Here is a 23,765-nt window from a genome sequence, read left to right on the forward strand (position 1 = left end):
ATGTTTTTGGAAACACCTTAATTTTCTCCAAGTCTCCAGATTTTAACCCTTAGGTGCTCTACAACTGCCATTTCCCAACTTGAGGCAAGTTAAAGCTCACAGCCCCAGCATCCCCACTGTGCCTCAAGCAACTATGAGCCTAAACTCCTAAAACAATTGTAGGGTTCCCCACAGTTTCCTTAAAGCTTACACACTATTTGTCAAGGTGGGTTTTGGTCTTTTTGTAGGTTTTTTTTTTTTTTAAGTCCTTTTTCCACTTTCATTTACTCTTCCAGTTTACTCTTTCATCATCTTTCTGCTTTTGAAAGAAAATACATTACAGAAGATAGTCTAATTATTTGAAGTCTCTCTTCATGTGACCATCTAATTCGATATGTTCATGTGTCGCTCCCTAACTCTTCTAAGAAGGCAATCTGAAATCCAGGGATGTTGACTAATTTGTTCTGATCGCAAAGCAAACTGAATCAGTTCAGTCACCGGAGCAATAGTAATCTGGTTGTCTGTTTCTAAAAGCATTGACATTTTATGTGAACAGACCATTTTTGGTTATTTCTTTCCATTCTTTATTTTTTTCTCTTCTGACCCTGCTCTGAGGATGGCTCAGCACTGTAGCAATGGATGGCAGCATAAGCACCTAACACCCCCAGAGAAAGCTCATTCTGGTTAAGGAACCTAGGAAAAGTGGACTTTGTGGCCTAAAGAAGGGGTGGACAGGGTGGGCAAGGACTGCCAGGGTCAAGGGTTGGATTTAGGTTGGAATATTTTTTTCTTTCTCTTCTTTTAATGTCTTTTCCCAAGGGCAGCCCCAGTTTCACAGAACTACATGGCAGCATAGGTGGCTCCAACTGTTAAGAAGCCCTATCTTTACCTAGAAGACCAGGAAAAAGGACCATTGGTAGTTGGAGAGTGAGGGAAATTCTAGAGAGGTGAGAGAGCTGAAAACACACCCACTAGTTCTATGTATGAAGTGACATAAGTTCCAGGCTCACCCCTAATCTGTGCGTGCACAGAACAGGCAAAACAGCAAAGGCTTTGAGAAGTAAAATAAAAACCACCAAACTATATAAGATAAACAGTTTATTTGTCTATACATGTAGTTTATTATGTATGTGTATAGTCTATAACTAAACTATAAACCACTGTCTAAGTCCCAGACCAATCCCTGATATACACATGCATGAGACAAACCCAAACCAATATAACAATGGTTTTGCAAACAACGATACTGGAAACCCTTCCCACAAATGGTAAGGCAGAATAGGTTCAATCTAATTAGAATGATTGTCTGCTTTTAAAAATAAAAACCCTCCAGAGGCTTGTGACTTAGTATACCAAAAATGTCTAAGATACAAACCAAAATTACATGGTAGACAAAGAACCAGAAAAAATGTGACCAACTGTCAAAAAGACAATAGACGCCAAAATGAAGATAACCAAGATGTTGAAATTATCAGACAAAGGCTTTAATGAGCTGTGCTCCATGAGATGGTGATAAACACTCTTGAAACAAATCAAGGATAGATGTTCTCAACAAAGAAATAAAAACCAAGCAGAATTTTTTTAATGAAAAAAATATCTAAAATAAAAGATTCACTTGATGGGCTCAGTAGTTCTTCAAGTTGAAGGAAAATGATACCACAGGAAAACAAGCAACAAGAATGGGAAATACCTAGGAAATTCTCTTTTCTCAAATTCTTGAATGTAACTATTGAGAACAAAAATTATAATTTGTTGGGATTCTCATTGTTATGTAGATATAATGTACAAGGCAACTTAGAGGAAAGAGTAAAGGGACCTTTGTGGTTACAAGTCTTCTACATTTTCCTTGAAGTAGCAAAATTATTAACCTTAAATGGATTGAGAAAAGTTACATATGTATGTTGTGATTTCTAGAACAACCATTATGATAATACAAGTATAGCCAAAAAGTCAATAAGTAAATAAAAATGGAGTACTAAGAAGCATTCATATCAAAAAGAGGTCAGGATGATGTTGGGGGAACAGGAAGACCGGTGAAAAAATGTTAGACATAAATCCAACCATATCAAAAACCGTACTAAATGTAAATAGACATTTCAAAGTCAGAAATTTTCAGACTGGATTTTGAAATATTTTTTTTAATGTTTATTTTTCAGAGAGAGAGACAGAGCATGAGCAAGGGAGGGGCAGACAAAGAGGGAGACACAGAATCCAAAGCAGGCTCCAGGCTCTGCTGTCAGCACAGAGCCCAATGTGGGCCTTGAACTTAAGAGCCGCGAGATCATGACCTGAGCCAAAGTCGGATGCTTAACCAACTGAGCCACGCAGGCGCCCCCAGAATGGATTTTTTAAAAAGCAAAAACTTGAATATATGTTGCCTACAAGAAACCTAGCTTAGATAGATAGAATGACACATATGAGTAAAAGGACTGAAAAACTATGCAAACGCTTTTTTTAAGTTGGAGTGGTTTTATTAATATCAAAGTGCATTCCAGGACAAGGAAAATTCCATAATGATAAAGGGATTAATCCCCAAAAAGACAACAATCCTAAAAGCATATGTCGGGGCGCCTGGGTGGCCCAGTCGGTTAAGTGTCCGACTTCGGCTCAGGTCATGATCTCGCGGTTTGTGAGTTCGAGCCCCGCGTCAGGCTCTGTGCTGATGCCTCAGAGCCTGGAGCCTGCTTCGGATTCTGTGTCTCCCTCTCTCTCTCTGCCCCTCCCCTGCTCATGCTCTGTCTCTCTCTGTCTCTAAAAAATAAATGTTAAAAAAAATATTAAAAAAAAGCATATGTACCTTGTAGTGAATTGACCTACAAGATTCCCATTTACTGGTATTCATGTATTGTGTAAACCCCATATCTTAAGGGTAGTTTGGAGACCTGTAACTTGATTTCTAACCAATAGAATATGGCAAAAGTGGGGGATTCAATACCATGGTTATGTTACATTGTATAATAGATGTCATTCCCATAATTTTATTACATTATATAAGACTCCATCTTCCTAGAAGATTTGCTCTCTATCCCCATCCCCCACCTTCCTGCTCGTGACCATCTTTGAAGAATCCAGCTGACATGAATCCCAGAGCTGCAAGGAAATGAATTCTCCAAACAACCTGACTGACTTTGGAAGTGGATCCTTATTCAGTCAAGTCTCAGATGACAATCCAGCTCTGGCCAACACCTTTATTAAAAATGCAGAAGACCCAGCTAAGACAGGCCCAGCCCAGACTCCCAACACACATAAAGGAAAAGATGGAGTGAGGAGAGAGAGAAAGAGAGAGCATATCAGTATCTATATATAAATATCTATCACTGAAGATGCAGAATTACTGAGGTTTTTAAAAAAGGCTTCAGAGGGGTGCCTGGGTGGTGCAGTCGGTTAAGCGTCCGACTTCAGCCCGGTCACGATCTCGCTGTCCGTGAGTTCGAGCCCCGCGTCGGGCTCTGGGCTGATGGCTCAGAGCCTGGAGCCTGTTTCCGGTTCTGTGTCTCCCTCTCTCTCTGCCCCTCCCCCGTTCATGCCCTGTCTCTGTCCCAAAAATAAATAAACGTTGGGAAAAAAAAAAAAATTAAAAAAAAAAAAAGGCTTCAGAAATAAACAGGTTTGGATTCCAACTTCATTTACTCATGTTTTTGACTTTAACTAGCCTTGTGTGAAAACTGCTTAAGTGATGATTTTCTTCATAAACAAGGATAATAATCATTCCTCATAAGATTGCTGGGAGAAATAAAATGAGACAATTTGGGGCACCTGGGTGGCTCAGTTTGTTAAGCATCTGACGCTTGATTTCAACTCAGGTCATGATCTCAGTCATAGGATTGAGCCCTGCATCAGGCTGGGCTATGGAACCTATGCTGGGCATGGAACCTGCTTAAGATTCTCTCTCCCTTTCCCTCTACCACCTCATTCCCCTGCTCATGCTCTCTCTCACTCTCTAAAAACAAAACAAAACAGGAAACCTACAGCCAATATTGTACTTATTAGTGAAAGATGAAATGTTTTTTCTTTTAAAACAGGAAGCAAGGTAAGGATGTCCACTCTCACCATTTCTATCTGTCATTGTTCTGGACCTCCCAGCCAGTGCAATAATACAAGGAAAATAAATAAAACATATCCAAATCAGAAAGTGTGAACTAAAACTATCTGTATCCACAGATAGAATGATTTCTACATAGAAAATTACAAGAAATCTTTAAAAAAAAAAAAAAAAAAAAAAAACCTCTCTTAGAAATATATACATGAGGGGCGCCTGGTGGCTCAGTCGGTTAAGGAGCCGACTTCGGCTCAGGTCATGATCTCGCGGTCTGTGAGTTCGAGCCCCTCATCGGGCTCTGTGCTGACAGCTCAGAGCCTGGAGCCTGTTTCAGATTCTGTGTCTCCCTCTCTCTGACCCTCCCCCGTTCATGCTCTGTCTCTCTCTGTCTCAAAAATAAATAAACGTTAAAAAAAAAAAAAAAGAAATATATACATGAGTTTAGCAAATAGAATCTTGGAATTACAAGATCAATATACAAAAATCGTATTTCTGTCTACTACTAATGAATAATTGGAATCCAAAATGTTAAAAATAGCATCATTCACCATAGCACCAAAAGTTAAATAGGTATTAATCTAACAAAATATGTGCAGCATCTGTGTGCTGAAAACTACAAAGAACAGTAAAAGAAATCAAAGATAACCTAAGTAACTGGAGGGATATATTTATTCCTCAATTGAAAGATAATATTGTCAAGATGTCAGTTCTCTCAGAACTCATCTAAAGCTTCAACAAAATCCACATCAGAACTCTAGAGGATTTTTCTGTAAATAATGTGCTGATTCTAAAACTTATACTGAAAGGCAGTGAAACTAGATTGGTCCAAACGATTTTGAAAAAGCAGAATTGGATTCATACCTTCTGATTTCAAGAATTACGGTAAGTCTACAGTAATCAAGATAGCATGGTATTGGCAAAAGGGTATGAATATACCTCAGTGGAAATTGGCCCACAAAAATATGGTCAATTGATTTTTTTTCTTTTTACAAAGGTGCAAAGGCTATTTGATTAAGAAAAGATTATCTTTTTTTAACTAGTGATGCTAGAACAATTACATAAATGCAAATAAAATTAATTTCGCCCTTAAAAATGAATTTCAAATGAGTCATAGATATAATGTAAAACATAAAACCTAGGACACTTCTTGAAGAAAATATAGGAAGAAAAATCTTTGTGCAGGCAAAGAGGTTAGGCAAAATGAATATTTATATAGTTTAATAAGTAATTCCCAAAGAGTGGAAACAATCCTAATACATTTTATTTTTTCTAAGTTTGTTTGTTTGTTTGTTTATTTTGAGCAGGGGGAGGGGCAGAAAGAGAGGGAGAGACAGAGAATCCCAAGCAGGCCCTGCCATGTCAGCACAGAGTCCTATGTGCAGCTCAAACTCATGAACCATGAGAACTGAAGCTGAAGTCAGACATTTAACCAACCCTGGGGATGGGGGTTAGGCACCTCAACCCTAATATATTTAAATTGTTGGGTGGATAAACAGACTAGTTCTTCCATACAGTGAAATACTACTCAGCAATAAAAGAATAAGCTAGTAATACACACACTTGTGCGAATCTAGACATTATGATGAGTGAGAGTAATGAGCCTCAAAAGTTTCCATTTTGTGATTCCATTTACATGACCTTTTGGAGAATGGAAAACAGATCAGTAGTTGCCAGGGATTGTGGGTGAAAAGAAGGAAGGGATGACAAAGAAAATTAGGGCATTTCTTTGAGGTGACAGAACTTTCTGTATTTTTATTCTAGTGGTGGTTGTCAAAACTCATAGGACCATACACCAAAAAGTGAATTTTATTGCATGTAAATTAAATTTTTTAAAAAGAAAGATGTACAGCCCCTGTACATAAGACACTTCACTCTCGAATTTATTTACTTAATTCACAGTTTCTGCCATACTAAAACCTCCAACAGGGCCATACTTGATTCTTAACACTAAGAATTTCTAGCCCAAGGATTTGAGCTATCCTTTTCTTAACAGCTCCGAGATCTGTGTGGGAGAGCTTGAGCTAACTCAATTATTAGAGAATATGTGAAAAGAGTTGTTCAGCCAGATCCAGCTGACCACCAGCATCAGATGTGTGAATGATGCCAACTTGAAACATACAGCCCCAGGCAGGCCACCAGCTAATTACCATTGTGTAAGTGACAGCAAGTGAGACTAGCGAAGAACTGCCCAGCTGAATCCAATCCAAATTGCCAAAGCACAGAATTGTGAATAAAATGGTTACTGACTTAACTACCATATTTTAGGGTAGTTTGTTACAGAGTATTAGATAACTGACATGAAGCAATTATATCACAATCCCCGCCACCCTAAACATTTTTTTTCAGTTTTAGAGATCATACAGGAAATCCTTTGGTCTCTGGAAAAAAAAAAATCATACTAGTAGTTAATTGTTAAAATCTCTACAAATGGTGTTTTCCTGCATTAAGGGTAATAAATTATTCTAGCCATATCTATAGTAATATGTTCTTCCTTTGTAGTTCTATTTTAAGACAGATGTTCAGAAATTAGTATACAGAGGAGGTCAAAGATGAGAGTAAGAGAGCTGAAGGAACCAATAACCTATAGAGAACAGAGAGAGACTAAGGCGGGGCAGGGGGATGGGGGGGGGCATGGTGGCTGCTTTTAAATATTTGATGGACTTTTTAAAACCCTGAGTTGTTTCAAAGCCAGAAATTGGATTAATATGTAGAAATTAAAGGAAGAAATGTTTCTGATTCAATATCAAGGAAGTATTCTCTAACATGAGAGTTGATCAAAAGTGAAGTGTACTGCCTCAAAAATCAGTGAGATGACCATCATGAGGAATTTTCAAACAAGCTGAATGGTCGCATCTTAGAAATATTTTCTGTACTGGGTATGCAGGTTATTTCTATACAGAGTGAGACACTGTACTAGATAATTTTCCTAAATTTCCTTCAGGTTCTCAGTTTCTTTAATTATTTGGCATCACAGGAATCATCACTATGTTTGCCACCTTGGACTTTTAAACTTACTGGCTTTTGATATTTAACCAGACTTTCCGGATATGCCCCGATGCAGGCAGCCAAACAAAGTTGTTTTTCCTCATAATCTGTAGGAATGGGGACTTCCTTTGATAACTGAATCCAAACAAGCTGGAGATATTTTCTCTCCCCTGCCCACAGCTTTTGTCAAATGACCATGTGTACCAGGAATTGTTTCAAAGGACAGAGAGAAAGGTTCACCTTCAGCCCCCTCCTGACCTGCTAAATCTGGACTGCAAACAGGGCCAGTTTCATGGTCATGAGAACTATACAATTGCAATGGGTCCCATTCTTGGTTTAATGATCTGTTATCACTGCTTTGAAATTTTTAATAGTTTATGAACAAGGGGACCCACAAATTCTGTAGCCAGTCCTGACTACAATTTTTATCTATAGTTCCTCACCACCCACTCCCTCCTTGTTATTTTAGACTGACTCCTGTCTTTAGGTGGAATAGGCCTCTCTCTCAAGTCCTCTACTGCCTAATGGCCAATTCCCTTAGCCTCTCCTTAATCATCATACATTTTAATCTGACTAGAGTATCTGATATTGTTGACAAATCATACTTTTAAATTCTCTGTTTGGTTTCCATGACTCTATGGAAACCATAGAGCATGGTTTTCTTCTTATCTCTGAACTTGTTTGATAAAGCCAAGTAGAATAATGGATGAAATTAGTAGTCACATTACATGCCTTTGGGCTTTTCTCTCTCTAGAATGGGCCAATACTCTATCCACTAGGATATATTGGTACTCCCTTTTTTCCCACAGGGTTAGTGACAAAATGGCATCCAGATCGATAAATTTAAAGGCTGAACTACATTCCTACCTGGCTGGTATTACAAATCATATACGGTGGGTGAGAGTGGGGGCAGGGGGTTATTGTTTTGTTTTGCTTTCCTTGACACAGCAATGAAGTGAAGAACATACCAAGGCGTTCATCAGTTGAATATATAAATGGTCGTAAATTTCCTCGAGTCTCCTTCATGAAATAATCAATGACGCTGAACAGGTTTGGGAGCGTTACCTGTTTAAAGAAAGTGAGAGTAGGCTCAGTGTCATCTGTGTAAAGATAGAGTAAGAGAAAGCTCGCGTGAAATTTAATGAAGACTACTGTGAATTTCCTGATCTCTAGAAAAACACATCAATACCTCACTTCAATGAGGTATTGAATGAATGGCCAAGGTTTAACTACCCATGCATTGTATTTTTCTTTTATAATATCTAATTCCCTGTTGAGAAATTTCCCTTTTCCCATTTGGATACATTTTGGTGGACAATAATTTGGTATGCTGCTTTTCCCCAGTTACCAGATAAGAATGTGACTCAGGCTAGGCCAGAAATTTGAACTTGAGTAGAGGAACAAGAAAGGATAGTAGATTCCTAATTAGATGGTTCTTACTACAGTTGACCCTTGAACAACAGGGGGTTAGGAATGCCAACCCCATGCACTCAAAATTCCATGTTATAATTTTTGATTCCTCCCAGAATTAAACACTAATACCCTACTGTTGACCAGAAGCCTTACCAATAACATAGTTAACACATACTTAGTATATTATATGTATTATATACTGTATTCTTCCAGTAAAGTAAGCCAGAGAAAAGGAAATGTTATTAAGAAAATCACAAGAAAAATATATCTACCGTACTACTCTTTATTTAAAAAAAAAAAAAAATCCACATGTAGGTGGACCCAGGCGCTTCAAACCCATGTTGTTCAAGGGTCAACCATACAAGTAACTGCTTCCTAGTCCCTGAAGGTCTTCCAGCTTTCCAGTCATTTTATATGCTTCCTATGTTCTTAAATAAATCCTTTTTTGCTTAAGTTACTTATTTGGTTTCTTCCATTTGAAAACAAAGAACAGTTAAAGCTGGAAAATTTAGCACTTTAATATCTCACTGGAACAGGATCATTTACTTGACTAAGAGTAGCTGAAAAGTGTTGCCACCCCCAAGCTAATATTTTTACTTTTTTTCCTATAATTTATTTATTTTTTATAATTTACATCCAAGTTAGTTAGCACATGGTGCAACAATGATTTCAGGAGCAGATTCCTTAAGCCCCTTTCCCATTTAGCCCATCGTCCCTCCCACAACCCCTCCGGTAACCCTCTGTTTGTTCTCCATATTTATGAGTCTCTTATGTTTTGTCCCCCTCCCTGTTTTTATATTATTTTTGCTTTCCTTCCCTTATGTTCATCTGTTTTGTCTCTTGAAGTCCTCATATGAGTGAAGTCATATGATATTTGTCTTTCTTTGACTAATTTCACTTAGCATAATACCCTCCAGTTCCATCCATGTAGTTGCAAATGGCAAGATTTCATTCTTGTTGATTGCCAAGTAATACTCCATTGTGTGTGTGTGTGTGTGTGTGTGTGTGTGTGTGTGTGTGTGTGTGTGTGTGTATACACACACACACACACACACACCACATCTTCTTTATCCATTCATCCATTGACAGTCAGGCTCTTTCCATATTTTTGCTATTATTGATAGTGCTGCTATAAACACTGGGGTGCATGTGCCCCTTTGAAACAGCACACCTGTATCCCTTGAATAAATACCTAGTAGTTATTGTTGTAGGTTGTAGGATAGTTCTATTTTTAATTTTTTAAGGCACCTCCATACTGTTTTCCAGAGTGGCTACACCATTTTGCATTTCCATCAACAGTGCAAAAGAGATCCTCTTTCTCAGCATCCTCATCAACGTCTGTTGTTGCCTGAGTTGTTAATGTTAGCCATTCTGACAGATGTGAGGTGATATCTCAATGTAGTTTTGATTTGTATTTCCCAGATGATGAGTGATGTTGACAAGCTAATATTTTTATAAAAGTAGGGGTGCCTGGGTGGCACAGTCGGTTAAGCGTCCGACTTCAGCCAGGTCACGATCTCGCGGTCCGTGAGTTCAAGCCCCGCGTCAGGCTCTGGGCTGATGGCTCAGAGCCTGGAGCCTGTTTCCGATTCTGTGTCTCCCTCTCTCTCTGCCCCTCCCCCGTTCATGCTCTGTCTCTCTCTGTCCCCCAAAAAATAAATAAACGTTGAAAAAAAAAAAAAGTAAAATCAGGTTAAGCCTGAATATCCCTGGTAACCTTGAAAAAGAAAAAGAATTCATAGAATGACAATCTGGTTGAGGGGTAGTGTTAGGGAGTGTGGAAGGTGAAAGAACAATCCAGGGGATTGTTCAGGCTAATTATGGATAAACGAGCCCCAGTTCACCAGTCACAGAGGTACATTCTCATTCCTGATTGCTTCCAGTCAGTTGGTATTTGGGTTATCCCTGAGCAATCTAGTTCTTTGTTACCTTCATTAGAATTTTTTGAAAAAGCCCTGGCAGTCATGGATGTGAGAACTGAGAAGCTTTGAGAGACATTTATGGCAAAGATGTAAGTGGGATGTACAAATCGGCAGCTTCTCTCCTTTTGGCAAAGGTCACCACTGCATGCAAAGAATTATGGTGTAAACATTAATAATTCAACCATACAGGGGCGCCTGGGTGGCTCAGTCACTTAAGCGTCCGACTTCGGCCCAGGTCAGGATCCCATGGCTCCTGCGCTCGAGCCACGCATCAGTTTCTCTGCTGTCAGTGCACAGCCAGCTGTGGATCCTCTGTCCCCCTCTCTCTGCCCCTCCCCTGCTCACGCTCTCTCTCTTTCAAAAATAAACATTAAAAAAAAATTCAACCATACTGTCCCTTTCTCTATTTGATTAACACAGTGGGCCTAGAGAGGCAGAGGCATTAAGAAGAACTTAATTTTAGAGAAGTTAAAATAAGTATCTTCAAGACTCATCAGTTCCATTTATGTCATATCACTTTTCAGGTCCGATCTTCCCTGCCACCGCAGCCTAAGATCCCACAACTATATTCCCTTTTCTGGCATCCGGGACCATAGCCACATTACTACATTTTCATTGGTTGAGATGAATGTAAATGCCAGTTTTCTAACATCTATAACAGGCATTACCTCAAGGTAATGGTGAAGATGAAATTAAATGGTATCCGGGTGGGATGGAGGGCGCCTGGATGGCTCAGTCTGTTAAGTGTTCAACTTCAGCTCAGTTCATTATCTCATGGCTCGTGGGTTCCAGCCCCATGTCAGGCTCTGTGCTGACAGCTCAGAGCCTGGACCCTGCTTCGGACTCTGTGTCTCCCTCTCTCTCTGTCCCTCCCCTGCTTTCACTCAGTTTCTCCCTCTCTCACAAAAATAAATACATTAAAATTAATTAATTAAATGGTATCGGTAAAGTACTTAGCTCTCTAATACAGTGACTTTGTGATTCTGATATTATATCATTAGCCCCATGGTAAGTTGGTTGGGATAACAGAGGGGCTGCAGATCAAGAGCAAACCATTTCTTCATGATTATGTTGCTATTATGACAGGCATTTCTGAACTTCTGCATGATGGGTATAAGAGGACTAGGCACGCACAGAATTTTTCCCTTTAGAAATAAGTGCATTGAAATATATATAGTTGGAGGATGTACAACAGATGTTTAACAAAAAAATATTCTCTCCCTGAAGCAACTCTATTGATAAAGAGTGCAGAGAAACAAAAGTAGAAAGAATTCTTAGCAGATTATCTTCTACTGTGCCACATCCCCCTGCGCTTATACCTCACTTCTTACCCTGACATTTGCCACGTTCAGGCCTCCTTAACATGGCTGTTTTTCACCAGCACTATGTTCCTAGGCAAGGGGTCTACTTTTCTACCTTTCTTTGAATTCTATAAGGTAGATTTAGGGAAAAGCAGAAGAAAATTCATCAAAAACAAGGAAATAGCTACTTACAGGTTTTTCCAGTTCAATGGTGTAGTTTTTTCCTACACTCATCACTTTGTAGTGCTTGATTCTTGGCATGCTAAAATGAAAAAAAAAAAATATGTTACTCTCCATTTGAGTATATTACTGGATCAAATCAAACTAAAGGGAGTATAAAATATCACCTGTACAGTAAAACCTATGTATCCATTCCCATAGTTAGGAGAAAAAAAAAAAAGGTTTTATTTTATTATTTACCTGGTTCTGTATGTCTCTTTTGGGGGGTTATATGCTAGGGATATAGGAAACCTGAGTCATTGAGTGGGTGAATGAATAACTAAAAAAAAAAAAAAAAAAAAAAAGGAATCAAGAACAGAAAATCTTTCAGGCTCTGAAATCATTTTTTAATGCTAATAATTTACAAAGCAGGCAACATTATAAGATCCTATGTAGGCACATACAAATCAAATATATATCCTCTATAATAAAAGGGAAGTAGAAAAAATTGCTGAAAGCAAATTACTTTCTACCCCACCTTATCGCTATCCTAGCAGAAATCCCTGAATGGCTGTTCTTCCTGCTAGCTCATATACCACTCTGGATATCCACTAACTTCAGGACTGACTTAGAGACAGGGAAAATGCTCAGTATTAGGTACTATACGATTGTAGGAGACAATGTAAGTACAGCAGAGGAATCATAATGCGATTCCTCTTCTGTGGTCACATAGCACTCTAAATTATTACCACCCCAAACACATGGTATTTTACTGACTAGAATTGCTTAAGAACAAGAAGCACAGAATAGAAATTCACCTTTGTCTTCCAGCATTAGGCACACGATAAATATTTATGAAACTGAAGTTTTAAAATATTGCAAGCTCATCTTAAAGTGCTATTTGATAGAATTAATTTATATTGAGAGAAGCCAGTAGGTTTGCCTTGAATTCCCTTGATTCATATGACAGTGTCACAACCAGGGCTTCTTCTAATGTTGAAAAGTTAAAAGCATTTATTACACTGCCATTTGCTTGAAAGAGAAACTAATTCAACATCACACAGAAGCAGTCTAAAAGCTGTCTACCAGGTTAAGTTTGTTAGCAGGGCCTCCCTCCTTCTTTCTTCTTTTTTTTTTTATTTTTTTAAGTTTATTCATTTATTTTAAGAGAGAGCACAAGCAGGGTAGGGGCAGAGAAAGGGGAGAGAGAGAATCCTAAGCAGTCTCCATGCTATTAGCATGTGGGGCTTGAACTCACGAACCGTGAGATCAGGACCCCAGTGGAAATCAAGAGTCAGACACCCAACTGGGCCACCCGGGAGCCCCTCCCCACTTCTTCCTAATCAACCCTCTCTCCATTTCCAGGTCACATGTCTCTAGGACTGAAGTACACTTCTTTTTAAGGGACTTTTTCCTCATCTACTACTATATGCAAATATGCAAATATTCATTCTCTCAATTGAATATCACATTGGAAAATAGCTAATACTTTTATTCCAGTGGCTTATTGTAGAGCTTTACTTTTAAACCATTGCATAAAGCCTAACAAACCCTCTCCCCTTTGAAAAAAATTAAAATTAAAAAGTATTCTTTATTGCTGAACTTTCAGGAATCAGTAACAGACTGGTGAAGGAAACATTTTTGGACAGAGGTACCTTCTTTTGGGGTGGTTGATTCTAGCTTTATTTTTATCTCTACATGAAGAGATCTTTATAATCATATAGTTACTTTTGAAAACTCTCACCCATTCCAATTAGAATTCCTGTGTTCCTAAAAATTCCTGTATTATTCCTTGGAATAACTGATAGAAAACTTGAAGGGCATGATCTTTATAACAAGAAAGTTTAGGTTCACATTGTGATTCTATTGTGTAAGCTCTCACCCTTCATGTTTTCATCTATAAAACGGACATGGAAATGCCATTCCTTACAGGGCTATTGTAAGTTATTGTCTGAGAAGTCCTTAGTACAACGTCTGGCACATTTAGACATATAGTAAATCATAACTATTTTTGATACTTTTTAAATTTATCATTTTAACTTAGTTGTTTCTGCAAGGCTCAACTGCTTCATTTGTAAAACATGAAAAAAGAAAAAAACTGTTCGTTTTTATTGTTCCTGAAGGAAATGCTTGTCAAGCACCCAACACAGCACCCACAAATTGGGACAATGATTGTTGTTATTAATAATAGCCACTATATCATCATCATCATCATCATCATTATTCATGACAAAACTGTGGGAGGAAGGGTAGCAAAGATGAGCAGTGTCTCTTGGAGCTTTTGACTAGAAGGACTAAATTCCCGAGCAGAAAGTTAGGAAAACAAAATTCCATTCAAGTCATTTAGGGTTTGAGTCTCATTTTAGACTTTTGTTTTTCTTTCATACTTTGTTTTGTTTCTCCAAAAAAATCAAGACCGAGGAAAAAACAAGATTGATAAAATGTGCTATATTGAGGTTTCCTGACAATGACCTCAAAAAAGAAGGAACCTGTCTTTTAACAAGTGTGTGGCTTAAATGTGGTATAAGTACTTGTTTTTTACTTCTGACCCCAATTTTTTACAGGAGTTAATTTGGGGTCAATATTTTCTGTTTCCTTGGCTAATGGATCTCCAAAGTGTGTTTACTACTAGCTTGCCATGTAGTCATAACAATTTTAAGAAAACAAAGCCAAACCACTAAGTTTGTCGTAAGAACAGCTCTACGTCTTAGGAATTCACACACCACTGGGCTGGCTAAAGGTGGATGGTATTTTGTATCAAGAGAGGAGTCACCTGATACTTTGACACTGAATGACTTTTGCTTCTTCCGGAGAAGAATCAATCTACCCTCCCACAACTGGTTTGTTAACAGATGGAGATAATTTTACTTTCAAGTACTGCTTTGTAAACTAGCCTGTCCTTTTCAGCCAGTGTTTTGCCAGATACACTCACTTAAACTTGCATACCTGCATATTTCTCCTATAACCTATAAGACAATAAATTGGTTTTGTGGGTTGTTACTCACCTATGTTCAGGTGCTTCCTAATCATCTAAATTTTTGCATTAAGCTTTACATTAAATCTTTACATTAAGCTCTACAGTCTAACAAGCTAACATTCTACTACTCTCTACAAGTGCTATCCTCTGTTAAACAGAAGATAGAAATCAGGCACTCTGAAAGTTCTATTTTGAGGCATTAGGCAATGCACAGAACAGTCGCTAACATCATAGATATTTCTGACTCATAAGGAAAACTGGTACAACAACAGTTCAAATTTTTCTTATCCATTTCCAACCACAAACTATTTCCCTGAGCCTAAGTGAGCATATAGTGACTGTAGCATTAGAATGCTCTACTTTGACCATTCCCCTCACTCTTTCTAAATATGAACTTTGGCGGGGGGGGGGGGAGGGGGGAGAGGAGGAAATGTTATGTTTTTAGGACCATCAGCTGTACAAAGGCATGGATTTCTATATGAATTCAAACTGGAAATGAGTTTACTAAAATTAGAATTATGTAAGTTTGATATGAACTCCTTTGCCAGACAGGAGTTTAAATACAGACAAATATAAGTAAAAACTATGGCATGAAGTTCATATCCTAAGTATAGAAACATATTGCATTTGGTCACAAACCACACCTACAGCAGAAAACACTGTTATATCTTGGGAGGCCTGGGTGGCTCAGTCGGTTAAGCGTCCAGCTCTTGATTTTGGCTCAGGTCATGATCTCACAGTTCATGGGGTCAAGCCCTGTGTTGGGCTCTCTGCCCTGACCTCAAAACTTGCTTGAGATTCTCTCTCTTCTCTCTCTCTGCCCCTCCACTGCTTGTGCTCTGTCTCTCTTAAAATAAATAAATAAACTTTAGGGGTGCCTGGGTGGCCAGACTTGATCTTGGCTCAGGTCATGATCCCACAGTTTGTGGGTTCAAGCTCCGTGTCAGGCTCTGCACTGATAGCTCAGAGCCTGCTTAGAATTCTCTCTCTCCCTTTCTCTCTGCTCCTCCCCCACTCATTCTCTCTTTCTCTCTCAAAATAAATAAACATTTTTTAAAAGCTTTACAAAAACAGACACATAGACCAATGGAATAGAATACAGAACCCAGAACTGGACCCACAAATATATGGACAACTAATCTTCAACAAAATAGGAAAGAGTATCCAATGGAAAAAAGATAGTCTCTTTAGCAAATGATGCTGGGAAAACTGGACAGCAACATGCAGAAGAATGAAACTGGGCCACTTTCTTATACCATACACAAAAATGAATTCAAAATGGATGAAAGAATTAAATGTGAGACAGGAAACCATCAAAATCCTAGAAGAGAAAACAGGCAACAACTTCTTTGACCTCAGCTGCAGCAACTTCTTACTTGACATGTCTCCAAAGGCAAGGGAAATAAAAGCAAAAATGAACTATTAGGACCTCATCAAGATAAAAAGCTTTTGCACTGCAAAGGAAACAATCAACAAAACTAACAGACAACCAACAGAATGGGAGAAGATATTTGCAAATGATAAAGGGCTAGTATCTAAAATCTATAAAGAATTTATCAAACTCAACACCCAAAAAACAATCCGGTGAAGAAATGACAGAAGATATGAAGAGACACTTTTCCAAAGAAGACATCCAAATGGCCTACAGACACATGAAAAATACTCAACATCACTTATCACCGGAGAAATACAAATCAAAACTACATTGAGATACCACCTCACACCAGTCAGAGTTGCTAAAATTAACAGCTCAGGAAACAGATGTTGGCGAGGATGTGGAGAAAGGGGAACCCTCTTGCATTGTTGGTGGGAATGCAAGCTGGTACAGCCACTCTGGAAAACAGTGTGGAGTTTCCTCGGAAAATTAAAGATTGAATTACCCTACAACCCAGCAATAGCATTACTAGGAATTTATCCAAATGATACAGGAGTGCTGATTCAGAGGGGCACATGTACCCCAATGTTATATAGCAGCACTATCAACAATAGCCAAATTATAGAAAGAGCCCAAATGTCCATCAACTGATGAATGGATAAAAAAGATGTGGTATATATATATACAATGGAATACTATTTGACAATGAAAAATAATGAAATCATGCCATTTGCAACAACGTGGATGGAATTGGAGGATATTATGCTAAGTGAAATAAGTCGGAGAAAGATAGATATCATATGTTTTCACTCATATGTGGAAGTTAAGAAATTTAACAGAAGACCATTGGGGAAGGGAAAGAAAAAAATATATATAGTTACAAACAGAGAGGGAGGCAAACCATAAAAGACTTTTAAATACAGAGAACAAACTTAGGGTGGAAGGGAGTGGGGGGGGGCAGGGAAAACGTGTGATGGGCATTGAGGAGGGTATTAATTAGGATAAGCACTGTGTGTTGTATGTAAACAATGAATCATGGGAATCTACTACTCCCGAAGCCAAAAGCACACCGTATACACTGTATTTTAGCTAACTTGACAATAAATTATATTTAAAAAAAAATAATAAATAAATAAAAACAAAAGAAACAAAAAAATTAAAAAGCTTCAAAAAATAAACTTAGAAAGAAAAAAAGAAAACACTTATTTCTGATAGCTCACATGTATGGAAAATGCAATGCAAAAGTTGGGGTAATCTAGACCACCTTAAAGAGACCAGGCTGCTTTGTGCAGGAAACATACAGTCTTTAGAGTCATTAGGTCTCCGGACTTTGTTCCTTTTATACAGAATAATAACACAGCGTTCACATACTGATGGATCAAACACTCAATCCAACCAAGAATAAAATGAAGGAAGAAAAGCTAATCACTCTCTTGTGTGATTTAGCTTTCAAGCAATTAAATTTCTTTTTTTAGAAAATCTGAGAAATAGATTTTAATTCAGTTTTATATGCTCTTCATTTTTAAAGCGAAAGTAAATTAGTTAAAAGCATTCTGTACTCTATGTGATATTCAATTGCCCAAACCGTGAAAAAGGACAAGTTTCTTGACCAAGATTTACTCAACAGAAAAATTCACTTTTCTCCCAGGGACGCTTCTAAGCCCCCCTATATTTAATGGCAGTCAATTTTTATTTCTTCTGGATTTGTTTCAAAATAATCAATTAAATTATATATCAAATAAATTAAAATTGACTAATCTGTGATATTCTACCATATTAGTTGAAAATACATCAACCCCGGGGCACCTGGGGGGCTCAGTCACTTAAGCCTCTGACTCTTGATCTCAGCTCAGGTCATGATCTCAAGGTTCTTGAGTTCGAGCCCCACATCAGGCTCTGTGTTGATGGTGCAGAGCCTGCTTAGGGTCTTCTCTATCCCTTTCTCTGACCCTCCCCTGCTTGTGCTCTCTCTCTAAATGAAATATAAATAAACTAAAAAGAAAAAAAAAATTAAAGAAAATACATCAACCCCAAGTGTCAGGCATTATAATAAAAAATAATGAAGCCACAAGAACATTAAGTTAACATAGATATTCATTGTGGAAAATGACACACGCACGGAGTCTCTTCACACACAGAACCAGGATCTGATCTGCCATCTATCATTCTTGCCATCTATTCAGTGCACATGGCTGAAGTATAAAGACAAGTCCCTGTTTATATGGAGTAATTGGCAAGTGATGAAGCTGATTGGGCCATGGCTCACTGTAATTATTTTCTCTTTACTGCCTTTATTCACAGTCAGTGTCTTCATATTTAATATTTACAGTGGGCTGGTAGATAATGTTACAGCTAAAATAATTGATGGAATATTATCCCCACAAAGAATAATACATTCAAGAATCAAAGTTCTGTTTATATTTTTATATGAAAGATAATTACTTATTGAACATTTTCATTTAGGATAAAAATCTGTATTTTAATTTCACTATCATTTATTAAAGTGTTAACTAACCTAGAGTACCTATTGAAATGTGAGATTTCACGGACCCTGAGAGCTGGAGTGGAACTTCGAAGATCCAACCACCTTAGCTACATGGAAAAATCAACTTCTGTATGTGTTACTGATCTCATCAAAGGTAAGCCACTTTACCAGAAAGAAATTATTCACCTTTCCAACAGACTCCTAAGCAGTCCTTCTTATAGATGTCAGATAATGTCACGTCTTCATTCATCACGGTCTAGTGACCTCTCATGTCATTCAGAGTATATAACCCAGGTCAGGTCCCTACAATGACCTGTAGGGTTTAGAGTAATTGGTCCCCACCCCCACCTCTGGAATCTCATCTACCACTGTTTCCTTGTTGGCATCACCAAGCAGCCTCTTTCTGTTTTTGAACAAACCCAGACTTCTGCCTCTGGGCACATGCACTTGCTACCGGGAATGCTCTTGTCCCAGACCTGGGCAAGGTTTGTTCCCTCACTTCCTTCAGGCCCCTGCTTAATTAAATGTCAGTTAATAAAGTAGGCCTTCTCTGACCACTCTGTATGAAAACAACAATAGCAATAAGAAAACGTTTCTCTATATATCGTCTCTGACAGTTCCCATCTCCCTCATCCTCTTTTATTTTACTTCTATAGACCTTATTACCATATATATGACTTTTTAGTTATGCTATTTATTTATAGTCCATGTTTCCTTACAAGAATGTAAACTCCTTAAACCAGGGATGATGTTTTGTTCACTACTCCATCCTCAGTACCTAACATATTACTTGGCCATCTAGTAGTTGTTCAATAAATATTTGTTGAAATGAATGAACAATAGAACTATACTCAAGATCAAAGTAATTTGTCCATTCTTCTTCCCTGCAGTAAATATTAGCCTTGGCTCAGTCTTTAGCATTGTTTCTATAACATTCTCTCTATTCTTGTGTTTCTATCTTTAGCCCCAACAAAACACACAGCAGCTGCTGATCTTGTGTGACTTTGCCTTTTAAAGTGATACCGTGCTTTTAACAATTCCATATGTTTTTTTTTTTTAATTAAACATACTCTATCCCCTGCCGGATAGTGATGGAATAGTTTTTGCTGTCACTACCAGGCCTCAGGATCATATTTCCCAAAGAAGGGTTCTTCTCAAGCATCTCAATTGCTTCTTTCCGGGACACCGCATAAAAACATCTATAAAGGTGAGATGAAAAACAGGATTTTTTTAACTGATGAAGATCATTACTTGAAAAAGATGCTTCCAAAATAACTCTAAGAGCTGTAGTTATTAATTTTTCTTAATTTAATTCCCAGTTTTATTACTACAATTACAATGATATAATTACTGTTATTACAAGCCTGGGGCACTATTAAGCACACTTATGCTTAATTAAGGTCTTTCTTCCCTTATCCCTCCAAACCTCTTTCTTTAACCAAAGAGGATCTGAAAAGTTACCTACTGGTCAGTATGTAATCACCATTACCATTTGAAAATCTAAAATAAGAATTAATAGTATATCTCCAGTTCATAATCTCAGTTTATAATAAGCTCTTGGGTAAATAATACTGGTTGGTGGTTTCTCTTCAGGGATACAAAACATTTCTATAGATGGTTCTCTTCTATGGTCTCTGTTTTAAATAACTGATATTTAAGGGCATATCTGAATCTACTCCTTTTAGTATAATATGGCTTTCCAATGGCATTGATGCTATTTTAATGCATAAATCTTTAAGAAAGCACTTCTCATTTTTATAATAAATTTTGTAGTCAATGAAAAGTCTGGGTTTTTTCAACAGAGAAAAATATGGCAAGATATGCAATTACCCAAAAGGTTAACAGTGAATATCTCTGTGTGGTGGGAAAAAGAATGGTTTTAATATTCTTTTTATCTATTTGTAAAAATACATATTACTTGTTTTATTGAGGAAAAAAGAAAAAGAGGCAGTTTGTGTGACTTTTAACCTATCAGTCCTTCAAATGTCACTGGTTTCAGCTGAGAGTGATGGTAGGCAGGTGTCAGCACTTACAGTACAGCTAGACTGTACAGAGCAGAACCTGATGTCGCAGGTGGTACCAGCATAAGTTTCCCTGACAAGAAGACCTCGACTTCAGGAGGAAAGGGATCCCAATCTTAGCCACACTTTTCAGCAATATAAGAGTGAAAAATAAGGATGTTGCTGGGTTCAGCCTGTCTGTGCCTCTTCATTTTCCCACCAACACCTTCTACACTGTTCACAGGGCTTTCCTCAAAGTACAAGCTCAATCAGTACTCACTGATTAGACAACTGAATAGAACATTCAGATACTTGAAACTCTTTGGTCTAATTTTCTGACAGAAAAACAGTCAACCATGGAGTTGCATGGTTAAAAAAAAAAAACCCAACATCTTTTCCTTCCTTCTACATAGCAGTTTTTATTTAGGGTTGAGCTTTGGAAAGAATATCTATTTGGTCTAAAGGTGTGGGTGGAAGGGGATTTCCTGTGCGGTAAAACCTGCATTTTGAATTTTGGTGATTATGACATAGAAGAGGAAATGTGGCATCTACTCCGAGATCTAATGTTCACCCGCAAGACAGTTTACTATCCCTGGTTTAATGAGGTCAATGGCTCACTCTCCTTGATAATTAGAAATTAATATTAACAATCTAATAAACAAACTAGAGTTTGTGGTACACTTACACTGGCATAGGGTTCAGTACATCCACATAATCTTCAGTAGGTTCCTGCTCCTTTTCTATAGCTGAACTCGGTATCCGCTCTGTCTCAATCCTCCTCCTTTTCTCTCTCTCTAGGACTTCTTGCAGTCGAATTACTTGCCCAGGAAGGAGTGACACGTGTAGAGGAACTGACAGCTGAAACCAATTAAGTCAGTAGGCAAACAAGAAAACAGAGTAACTAAGTGATTTCAGCAAAGAGGAGACCGCTGTGGTCCTAAGGAGCTTCAGTTATCTGACATGGATGGGGAGGATCATGAATAGAGGATCTTGGTGTCTTAAAACTGCCTTCAAGGTGCACCTGGGTGACTCAGTCAGTTCAGTGGCTGACTTCGACCCAGATCATGATCATGCAGTTTGTGAGATCGAGCCCCACATTGGGCTGTGTGCTGACAGCTCAGATCCTGGAGTCTGCTTTGGATTCTGTGTCTCCCTCTCTCTCTACCCCTCCCCCATTCATTCTCTGTCTCTGTCTCTTAAAAATAGACATAAGAAAAAAAAAACTGCCTTCAAGCCAACCACAAAGCTTTAACTTGCACAATGTGCCCAATCTTCTTCCTTCTTCCTAGAACTGTTCCTTTTGGCCTGGCACATAGCAAAGTCTACCCACCTTGCACTACAGGCTAATTCAAGTAACAACATATCTCTCATTTTTCATTCTGACCTCACTAGTTCTTGCTGCCAGTTAAGTCCCAAAGTACCAGTGAGGTGCCTTGCTGTCCCACAGCTAACCTGGAATTCGCTGCACCAGCCATATGGCAACATAGGGTTCAGATGGAACTATTCGTTAGATGACCGAGCATCTGTAGCCAGAGGTCTAGACTTCGGTGTATCTGTGTGTGTATTTCAAATTTTCATTCACACACTAGGATTATGATACTGTTGTACTTAGTTTCTTTTAGCCTTCTCTAGAGATGTATTTTGGATTGAGTAACCTATACCCTCCTGATATTCGTACCCCTGATTTACATCTCCTTATGGCCTATTTACATGTGCTTATTAATTCCTATTGTTTATATCTTATATATGTGCATATATGTGTGTTTGTGAAGTTTGAAATAAAAACAGAATAAGGGTACACAATAAAAAATGATTAGAGACTTTTTCTGGATAACTTAGCTAAGCTAACTAATAATCAGTACAGTTATTTCCTTATATACCAATCCAGCAAATAAAATAAAAGAATGAGGAGAAACTAATGAGGAAGGTACTGCTTATTAATTGCCTATTATGTCCCAAGCATTGTGCTATTGCAAATCCTCACAGCAATACTATAAGAGAGGTATGTTATCCCTACTCTACAAATAGGGGGAAAAAAAAAGGTTCAGGAGAAAGAAAAAGGTTCAGAAAAGTTAAATAACTAACAGGGTCACATAGCTAGAAAACTGTGGACTCAAACTCCAGTTTATTTAATTCAAAAGCAAAGTTTCTTTCTTTTTTATCTTTTCATTTCTTTTCTTTCTTTTCTTTCTTTCTTTTCCTTTCTTTCTTTCTTTCTTTCTTTCTTTTTTTTTTTTTTTTTCTGCTCTTTCAACTACAGTCTATGTTTCTCGAACTTCTGGTAAAGCTGTCCTAACAACAGTATGGTGTGAATGTACACAGAGTGTTCAGGGAACCTAGTAACAAACAAAATTCATACAGCACAAAATTTAAGATAACTGTTCTTCTCTTGGAAATTCACATGAATTTTATTTTGCGTTCTGTAATATAATTATGTACATTTTAATTAAAATAATGCTTTTTATCCTTAACTTAAGGAAAAAAACTAAAAAACAATTTCTTTTTGCCAAAACATAATTAGTGTACCAGGTAGATGCACCCCAAGGCTTTCCAGTGGTTTTGGTATTCTCTTTGATACCTACTCATATACCCTTGGGATACTTGTATCCCAATATAAAAGTGCTGTGTCACACAAAGATGCTTTTTCACAACATCACTGGACTTCCCCATTGAGTTTCTTCCTCCACACAAGTCAAAATGTCTTTCACATCTTTAACTCGTCCAGTTTTCTAACCTCCTGAGACTTCCCTACATGGTAGCTGAACGTCCAACTTTCACCTGTTATTGGCTGATATAAAAAGCCAGCATCAGGGCACCTGGGTGGCTCAGTCAGTTAAGCATCTGACTCCTGGTTTTGGCTGAGGTCATGATCTCACAGTTCATGAGATTGAGCCCCACTTTGTGCTCTGTGCTTACAGAATGGAGCCTGCTTGGGATTCTCTCTCCACCCCCTCTCTGCCCCTCCCCTTCTTGAACTGTCTCTCTCTCTTAAAATAAATAAGGAAACCTAAAAAAAACCCAGCATCCATCATCTCAGTAAAGTGCAGTGCTTATCTCATGTGACTGCAAAGCCTTTACTTAGGAACTCGCTTTGGATAGTCTGTACTTAACTGACTTCTTCTCTTAAAGT

The 23,765-nt window shown here is 38.0% G+C and overlaps 1 protein-coding gene across 4 annotated transcripts in view; it reads right to left on the reverse strand.

The window, feature by feature from the left end:
- Positions 1 to 1,064: 1,064 nt before the first annotated feature.
- Positions 1,065 to 23,765, reverse strand: part of STAP1 (signal transducing adaptor family member 1) — a 51,493-nt gene continuing 28,792 nt past the window's right edge. The window contains exons 7-11 of one of the 4 annotated variants that reach the window (XM_086704923.1): positions 21,321 to 21,493; positions 19,706 to 19,834; positions 11,832 to 11,901; positions 7,972 to 8,068; positions 1,065 to 2,730 (exon numbers count right to left, since the gene is read on the reverse strand). In XM_086704923.1, coding sequence (XP_086561049.1) covers positions 2,708 to 2,730; positions 7,972 to 8,068; positions 11,832 to 11,901; positions 19,706 to 19,834; positions 21,321 to 21,493 — 492 coding nt within the window. In that variant the 3' untranslated portion in view covers positions 1,065 to 2,707. Of the gene's footprint in view, positions 2,731 to 4,669; positions 6,397 to 7,870; positions 8,069 to 11,831; positions 11,902 to 11,967; positions 12,139 to 19,705; positions 19,835 to 21,320; positions 21,494 to 23,765 lie in introns of those variants that run through there. The other 3 variants (XM_025921931.2, XM_025921930.2, XM_086704924.1) reach the window with 3 other exon arrangements.

The sequence above is a fragment of the Puma concolor genome, chromosome B1, assembly GCF_028749965.1.
Source record: "Puma concolor isolate L17-30 chromosome B1, mPumCon1.1.hap2, whole genome shotgun sequence".
Lineage (NCBI taxonomy): Eukaryota > Metazoa > Chordata > Mammalia > Carnivora > Felidae > Puma > Puma concolor.